General features: G+C 44.9%; 1 protein-coding gene across 1 annotated transcript in view; it reads right to left on the reverse strand.

The window, feature by feature from the left end:
• gria1a (glutamate receptor, ionotropic, AMPA 1a) overlaps window positions 1-2279 on the reverse strand; it is a gene marked incomplete at both ends in the record, with an annotated part of 70544 nt that extends 68265 nt beyond the window's left edge. The window contains 2 exons of the mRNA XM_084469143.1: window positions 1877-2011; window positions 2192-2279. Coding sequence (XP_084325269.1) covers window positions 1877-2011; window positions 2192-2279 — 223 coding nt within the window. The remainder of the gene's footprint in view (window positions 1-1876; window positions 2012-2191) is intronic.
• Window positions 2280-9633: the final 7354 nt, after the last annotated feature.

Consider the following 9633-nt stretch of genomic DNA (forward strand, 5'->3'; position numbering starts at 1 on the left):
TATGAACCCTTTTGACACGTCAGTGTGGGCCTCAGCCTGCCGTCTTCAGCGTGGCCCCATGGACCTCACGTCACCCTGAGAGCGCACGGTGAAATGTGATGTGACGGCGATTGGAGGACGTGACTGAAACGTGACACATCTTCCGTAATCGGATATGGGCTCAAAAATAGTACAGAGTTTAAACCCACCAAGATGTTTTTTGGCAATGTAAATGGATGTTTTTTTCTCCCATGGCAACCAAACACTTTTGAATGTGAGCTTTCAAGTGTTCAGTGTAATTGAAAGCAGAGAGCAATTTCTCAAAAGACACCGCAAGAGTTGGCAATCAGCAGGAACATTAAGTTCACACATACACAGGTATAATTTGCCGTTTGGATTTTGGGTTGTATATTTGCCAATACAATCCTTAGCCACATTGGAAACCTGTCTCCCCTTCTCCTAGGTACACGCTATGTCACACTCCTTTTCAGATTCTGACATACGTGTTGGCTCTGCTCGCACAAGCCCCCTTGGAAACACCCCCCCCCCCTTTATTTATTCACATCACAAAGGGTGAACACTGACTTGTTAATGACAGCACGGGGGACTGTTTACATTGCATTAGACAGCTACTGCTTCAGCAACCCACATAGGAAGCATGATAGGCTGATTAGCAGGTGGACGATAATTGTGAGAAAGGAGGGGCTTATAAAGAGAAAGAGGTTGTGTGTGTGTGTGTGTGTGTGTGTGTGTGTGTGTGTGTGTGTGTGTGTGTGTGTGTGTGTGTGTGTCCATTGTCTAATCATTGTTTCGGCATGTAAATGCTTTCATTAACAATTCCAAACTTTCCCCAAAATCAAATCATGCGAAATTTGCAACCACTTCGAGATGTCATTCAGCTTTGCGCCCGTGTTTACTATAAACAGGCTCGTTCTTTGTCCTGTCTGTTTGGTTTCTCTGATTAAATAGAAACAACTTGCAGCGAGTTGAGAAATGGGTTTATGTTTATTTTGATGCTAATGTGTGATGACCTATGGCCTACATTGTAATTCTCTGAGGAACTCTGGCATGACCTTTTGATTGCTAATTAACCTTAAAGATGCTGCCTCCAAAATCCACATTTAAGGCAATAGTTTATAATTCTAACTAATTACATGATTTGAATGGCTAGCATGCAACGTGGTAATGATTCGTATTGCATGTAGTTTATTATTATTATTATTATTATTATTATTATTATTATAGTAGATTATTAATTATTGAAGCCAGATACATTTCAATATTGTTTTCCAACTCCAGGTCTAAGGCACTCCAGGTCTAAGGGGGAAAAAAAGGACAAAGAATGTGGTTTATATTTGTGTGTGTGTACGTGTGTAGACTATATGCATGCACAAGTGTGGGTGGTTGACTCCGTCTGTGCGTGTGTGTGCGTGAGTGAGTGTGGCAGAGAGTGAGTCTCGGAGTGCGCACTGGCGGCTGCGATAATCGCATTAAAGTGGAAATGCGTTTAGACAGGGTTTTTATATTTAACAATAATCGATCAAATCGGCGCGCTGCCCACCTTGATTAACAGGAGTAGCTCAAATGAGTATTACAGATTCAACCGATTCAGATCTATCAAACGGACTATTATTTCCGCACCATCCAACTCTGTTGAATATGATTCAACACGTGAATCACCCATTCGGTAACAGAATCATAATGACATTGAACAGCAAGAAAAATCCCCTGATAAACGCGCATTTGCAGTAAAGTCAGCGTTTTTTCTTGACATGGTCCCTTAACAAATTATTCTCAGCAACAGTTTGAATGGAGGAGGGGGAACGAGCGGACATGTTTAACAATGGGAACATGGGATTGGACCGAATATGTCCCCGTGAAATCGTAGGCTACTTACATGCATATGTCATTGAGAAGCTGTTCCCCATCTTGACCACATCCACCTGCGGCACCAGTTTGGGGATGTCCTGGTGGTGCGAGAGCGCGAACCGAAAAACCTCATATTCGTGTGATTCGATCGGGAATAATCCACCTGTAAATCACAGCACAAGAGGTGTTAACACCGACCGCGAGAGAAAACCAGTCACACATCCAAACTACCAAAAAAACGGCAGCGGAAAAAACAACCAAAACTTTAGCGTATTCGACGCCAACGTCGCGCTAAGATCTTGGGGAAAACCTTTAGAAGAAAACGCGTGTGCGCATTTCTTACCTATATTGATGTTACTTGGGAAACTTGAGGTTGAGCCCAAGCATATCCCCAGTAAACTGGTGCAGAGGATGGTGAAGCTTCGCTGCATATTTCCTTTGGCATTGGCGAAGGAAAAAAGACCCGAAATCCAACCATAGGTCTTTTCCGTGGTAAAGTTAAATCCCCCCTTCTCCTCCTCCTCCACTCCGCTCGACTCCTGCTACGGCAACGGCGACATCAACCTCTACGGCGAGGGGCGAGACGGCTACTGAGATGACGCCCGGAGTATGCTGATGCTGACTGTGTGTACACGCGCACCTTCTTCTCCTTCTCGTCTTCTGCACCTTTCCCGCGCTCTGCTCGCTATCGCTCTCGCGTCCTCGGGTGCTGCTGGTGCTGATGAGAGCGAGCGGTGACTTCAGCGCGAGCGAGCGAGCGAGCGAGGGAGCTCGTCTCCACAAGTCGTTCCTTCGACGAGACGCACGCGAATGTGCGGTTATTATCGTCGAGCTAAAAAGGATGACTTAAAAATCTCTGTCCTTTTTTAAAAGCTTTTTTTTTTTATATTAAGTTAAAAGCAATTAGTCTTTTTTTTTAATTTTCGTCAAAGCGTTGAGTCTGTTATCATCTGACCTCACACCTGTACACTCGTTGTTCGTCGTTCGCTCTTGGTTCAAATAAACGTTTAGTAGGTCAATCAATAGCGCACGTGAAACTAGTTTCTTCTTCCAATGCGGATACGAGCAGAATCCCGAAGCGCCCTCCTCCGTGTGGGCAGATGATTAGTGTTGGCTCCGTCGTAGGCCTATTCTATCCTGTTCAAGGTTATCGCTTTAGGATTTCAATCCTTTCGCCAATCCCAACCATACTTCAAACCCAAATAAGTGCTTTAATACCTTAATCATATTGAATATAACAAATAAACAGGCCAACATGCAAATTGGCTGTATTTTTGCAGATTGTACAAAAAGCATAAACATAACATTAAAACATGAGTGCATATGATGCTCTATTCTGGTGTCAATGGCCTGGGATGAATGCATAGGACAAACAGAATTCCAGTCTTAATCTGTTCATAACAAGGTTTGAATATAAAGCGTGTGTCTATCATAAATACCAGAAACCCACAAAGGAAATACAGATGACTAAACATAACTGATGACTAAACATAAATGGCTTTGCTGGACAATGACACATCTCAACCTATTGAACTAAGCTAAAGCTCATAGGGAATCTAGAGATGCATTTTTATATTCTGTACTCATATTCAATAGATTTGAGCTGTTTACCAAAAGATATCAAGCTGAAGTGCACAGGTCCCGCGTCTCTGTCATTATCTTAACATTAGCATCAACATCAAGCACCAATCAGCTCTAGTGGATCAGGTACATGGCCCATGATTTCCATCACATTGAGAACTGAGAGACCCGGCGATATTAGCATAGGTTTGATTACAAACCGCAGTGCACTGCTCTGGGGCTTTGTTTACACCAATTAAGTGGTAAATCCTTCTTTTGACACAATTAAGGATTAGGGATGAATTTGTTTATCAGACCGAGACAAGGCCCTTTCTCGAGTTAAGGGTAAAATCACTTTCCTTCCAGTCATCTACTAAATGAAGGAGGGCATTAACGTATTTCTCTGGGAAAATTAAATTTAAGAGATTAGACAGCTTAGGCTGAAGTCGATTTCCAGTGTTTCTAATTTAACAGAATTTATTTTGGTCTGATAAACTGAAGCACGACAGAATTATGGCAGTCACGTTGAACACGGAGACAAATAGAGTTAGATAAAGTTATCTACAGCATCAATTATAGAACGTAAAAGGTCACATTGTAGTTATTTTTGTAAAAATGATGAGTGGCTCTTGTTACACTAATACATTATCTGGAAAAATACATTTAATTTAGAAGCTTGGCCTTTGATTATCTTTGAAAAGTGCATGGATCAGTGCACTTGCGACACTGTACACATACACATAGTGTGTGAGTGTTTGTGTGTGTGTGGTGTGTGATGTGTGTGCGATGTGTTTGCGTGCAGGTGATCAAATGAACGTAATGAGGAAAGCATAATCAATCAGTAAGATAATAAGGACAATCAGGCGTGTAAACATTGGAGGAACAAACTTGAGGATAGCGTTCCTCAAGTTCTAAGCTATATATATCCCGTGCTGTCTGAGATAACAGACCGACAATACACTGGCTCTTTGTTCCTGAGGATGTCCGTGTCATTTCTCATAACGTCACTGTCTGTTTGGGAGTTTTTTTAATAGAAGTCTATGTCACAATGACTCTGGGGCTAATCCATCAGTATCTGCTGCTTTTCCACTCGTCTTAATGAAAGGGAGAAAACCACCCTGGTGTGTTTACATGTGATTGAGCCACGCCACACATATGCTGTCAAGCTGGACGTCAAACTGCCGCAGGCAATACCGTACAAAAAAAAACAGGGTGTTTTTCTGGAGGTGACAGAGGAGCAAACAGGCCTATGGTTGAGGATTAGCAGGAGAAAGTCACCCTGCTGGTATATTTCTCTGGGGAGCCGAGGGAGACCTGACCAAAAAACAAACAGATGAGGCTGATGAGGGAGATGGGGGGTTGGGGGGCTAAGACAGAGAGGAAAGAATCCTCAACACAAATGACACATAATAGTCCCAGCAATATTAACTAGATTAAATTATTAATAATTGACTGCTCCTGATGAGCTGGCTGTCGCCCTGCGTGGTTGACTCCGCTGTCGGTGTGTGAATGTGTGCATGAATGGGTGAATGTCAGTCAACACTATAAAGCGCTTTGGATAAAAGCGCTATATAAATGAGGACCATTTACCATTTACAATACGGAACATACTTATATATACAATGATGTCCTATCGTAATAGCACCACCGTGCTCTGTGACCCTAACCCTCTTTGATTAGGAGAAAGGAGCTGAAGGGAATGAATGGAAGCAAGGATATGCATGGACTACAAATCCAGCGCTGCCTCTTTTTTCCACTGGGAACGTATTACCAAGATGTGACCCGTGGAGAGAAGTTTTATTCCGAAGTCCATCTGTGAATGTACCTGCATGGAATGTAAATGCAGTACAGCACTGCGGGCTGTTTCATGTGTAGTCTGTTCTCTTCATTATCATGGGGGGGATTCAGGATCTACCCACACCTCAAAAGACATGTCGGATAGGATAATTAGTGTCTCAACACACACGCGTGTGTGCGCGTGTGCGTGTGTATGTGTGTGTGAAACATTGCCTGCATTGTTATTTATCCTGATCAGACTCCATTGTGACATACAAAAAGGCTCAGAACCTTTTTTTTCAGAAACTAAACAATTTTGTGTTGTTTAATAATCAATTTGCAGCAAGTGAGTTAACCAAGCATCCACACACACACACACACACACACACACACACACACACACACACACACACACACACACACACACACACACAACGCAAAGGAATATCGACTAATGAAGTCTGATGCTCAGAGGCTCACTTGTTGCCTGAACTATTCTGGTCCTGGCTAGACAGCTCATGGTCGTATTCAATCAATGACTGCGCTGGACTGAATGCACACCTGATTTCTGTCCTGTACCTTAATTGGGATGAGTAATTGATGCGTGGCTTAATTAGTCGTCTCGGTTATTGATTGAGTGGGCCTGCAGAGTTGAGGAATGTCTTTGTGATGAAAAAGAGACTAACTTGCTCTGAAATCCTAAACAAAAAGCTGGTAAAACGGAGTGACAAACTATTTAGTAGCACAACAGCAGTAAAGAAGACATCCCTTTTCAACTGGCACCACTTATGGCAGCCCATTAATTACCAATTTGTGATGAATGTATTGGTCTAGACTGTATGTATTGTCTTCCTACTTCACACAGAGCTTCTGTTGGCAGGCCAATGAATCCCAAAAAGGCACAGTGGTCCAAACCATGTGCAGAACCGACCACCTCTATGTTCTATGTCTTGCTCGTTCAGCTCAGAGAGACTGGCACCCCCCCCCCCCCCCCCCCCCCCCGCCATTTTTTTTAAGGTGGGCTTCCTCTCTCTCTGCTTCTGTTTGACTCTCCGTCGTTTGCCGGCTGCATAATTGTATTTCCCCTCCACTGGCCGCAGGGAAAGTGGAGCCCTCCTAACGTTGCGGCGGTAATACTGATTGATGGAGTCGATACTCGCGTGGTTCCAGAACATCGGGCGTCGCCGCACACAGACATAACAAATTTCAGGGGAACCAAATTATAATAGCTGACCTGGTGATTAATTCCCTCAGGGGGGCGTGGTGTCAGAGATGGTCGGTGAGCGAGGGGGAGGATGGGGCAGGGGGGGGGCCGTAATATTGTGCCTACCTGTGGACTTGACCGTGGAATGAAGCTGTGAGTGTGTAAGACGGCACTCTGGCTCAAGCGCCGGCGATCCAGCGACGTGGAACAATGTGTGAGCAGAGTAAATGGAGTGTTAACTCAATCTGAATTTGTCGGTTGTGGGGGAAAAAAAAAGAAGGAATGGGATGAACCTTATCCGACCGTAGGGTGGGAACTTGTGTTGAGTTCCTCTCGACGTAATCGATGGCCAATCACTGAAGGCTGTAGGGTGTGACTTTGGCCTACCGAGGCGCACCGAGGCGTGCCCACGTCTGGATGTGAGTGATTGTGAGGCCACGTTCCCTCTCCGGGAGTTGTGTAGCGGGCTGTGTCCAACAGGTTTTACACAGCTGTCAGCTCCTTATCTGTGCGACGGTTCTGTTGGAACCTAGGAAATAGCATTGGATCTAAGAGATAGTGTACCTCAGGGTTCAATGGACCTTTAATACTGTCACGGCGATAGTGGACTTGAAACAGAGGTCCTGAAGATCAAAAAAGCTCACTGAGCATATAGATGTTTTTATAATTTCCAGTTCTCCTCCCACACACCTCCCACCTCTACTAAGGAGCGTATATATATATATATATATATATATATATATACAATCAACACGGTGACTCAAAATCAATACATATATGTTTGTATTTATATATATATATATATATAAATACAAATATATATGTAATATGTATTGATTTTGAGTCACCGTGTTGATTGTCCCGGGCACCTTTAATTGGCGATGCCATGCATAGATCGTATTGTCACTCAAAGGTAAATTGTGCAGTGGCAACAAGAGGCCATAAGCTCGTCAGCGCCGACCTGGGCGCAGGGGATCTGCCGCACCACAGATCACGGCGGGTGAAAACAGCTCTGGCTCCACTAATTATAAATATAGATATGGCCATTAGACTCATGTTGCCATGCATACAGCCGCGTAGAGTTCAATATCACGGCTCACAGGATACAGTGCGTTCATAAGCCAGGTAGTTGACGGCTCGCTTCCTTTGAAAGCTGCCACATCCGCCCAGGGAAATCAACACCAGCCCAATCAATTTGGTCTTTGTGTGTAGGTGTGTCAGTATGTGTGTGTATGTGTTTGAAATACAGTGTGTGTGTGTGTGTGTGTGTGTGTGACTGTGTGTTTGTGCATGTGTTAGTCAGTTTGAAATTATCCTTTGTGTAAGAATTTGTTGTTGCATGTGTGTGTGTGTGTGTGTGTCTGTGTGTGTGTGTGTGTGTGTGTGTGTGTGTGAAACAGAATGTGATACATTGTTGCTGGGTGTTTGTCTTTGCAACTGTGTGTTTGGGTGTGTGTCTACGTGCCCAGGCGTGTGTCCGTGTGTGTGTGTGCATGCGTCCAGGTGTGTCCATGTTTATTTGCATGTGCATGTGTCCGTGTGTGTGTGTGTGTGTGTGTGTGTGCGTCTGTGTGTGGGTGATAGTGTATTGATGTGTGTGTATGTGTGTGTGTGTGTGTGTGTGTGTGTGTGTGTGTGTGTGTGTGTAGAGCCCTCTCCCTGCGGGCGGAGCCGGGTCCTCCTGCTCATTAAGTCTACGGCTCTAATGGGCGCCGGCGCGCTCTGATGTAATCTGGACCTCTCCATACGACCGGCCCGAGACGTGAAGGGCAGGGGGGAGGGAGTGGGGGAGGAGGGGGAGGGAGGAGGGGAGGGAGTGGGGGAGGAGGGGAGTTTGGGGAGCGGAAAGGTCAGAAGAAAAGGGGTGATGGAGAGGAGGAGGAGGATCGGTGTGTTTGACGAGGAAGGATTGCTTTTGTTAGGAATTACACGACTGCACTCTTGTTCACTCCTCTGCTCTCCCTCTCTCTCCCTCTCTCTCCCTCTCTCTCCCCTCAGCAGTTTTGGTCTCATTTAGTCAATGATTTTGAGTCAAACCCACTCACAACAAACAGACATAAAGACAGACATTTACAGCAGGCACAAACACACACACACACACACACACACACACACACACACACACACACACACACACACAGATTAATGAATACAATTGATTCATTTGTTTGTTTGTTTGTTCATTTCAACTTCTCTTTTGGCCACACCTACTTTAATACCTTGAGCACATCATGATGTAAACTACTAACATCTTCCCACTGCGCTGTGGAGTGGCGCGGTCAGGAGTGGACATCATGGTGTAAACTACTACCAGCTTCCCACTGCGCTGTGGTCAGGAGTGGACATCATGGTGTAAACTACTACCACCTTCCCACTGCGCTGTGGTCAGGAGTGGACATCATGGTGTAAACTACTAACATCTTCCCACTGTGCTGTGGAGTGGTGCGGTCAGGAGTGGACATCATGGTGTAAACTACTACCAGCTTCCCACTGCGCTGTGGAGTGGCGTGGTCAGGACTGGTGTGGCTGGGCTGCTTTTATTTGACAGAGGGCGCGGTAGCTGACTGCACTCTTGTTATTGATGCAATTGGCGATGCTTTGAGCCACAAACCACCTGGGAGAGTGCGTAGTGGAAGGTGAGCGATCACATTGTTAGTGGGTCAACAAACCGGGTCAGACAAATGCATCCACAAAAAGCCAGGATGGGGATGGACCATCCATTCCTCTCTTAACCTGGCTGAACCCGGCAGGTACAGTATTTGTGCTAGCCCAAAAGTGTAAGTGAGAAGAGAAAAGTGGTTATAATATCGTCCTAAAGTTATTATTATATATAAATGTGATTGATGATGATAAAAACAAATGTTCCTTTCTTGACACAGAGTCCCGGCCCGGTATCGGCCAAACCACCCCGAGATTATTGGACATGGCAACGGCTTATCAAGATAAAGTACAGACCATTTCCATAATGTTTTAAATAGGCTCAGTGGAATGCAGGTGTGTGTGTGAATGTGTGTATGTGTGTGTGTGTGTGTGTGTGTGTGTGTGTGTGTGTGTGTGTGTAAGCATACTTTTTAGGGGGGGCTGGGGATGTACGGGTTCCAGGTATACTGCCATTTTGTGAGGAACAAAGTAAGAAAGGTCCCAGAAAAGATTCTGGGAGAGAGGGAAGGTCACACTGCATGAAAGGCGCTTGGAAATCAATTTCCTCCTGTGCTAAAAAAAAGTCCCTTGTGTTTTATTGACCC

The sequence above is a fragment of the Micromesistius poutassou genome (genome assembly GCF_964030765.1).
Source record: "Micromesistius poutassou genome assembly, chromosome: 6".
Lineage (NCBI taxonomy): Eukaryota > Metazoa > Chordata > Actinopteri > Gadiformes > Gadidae > Micromesistius > Micromesistius poutassou.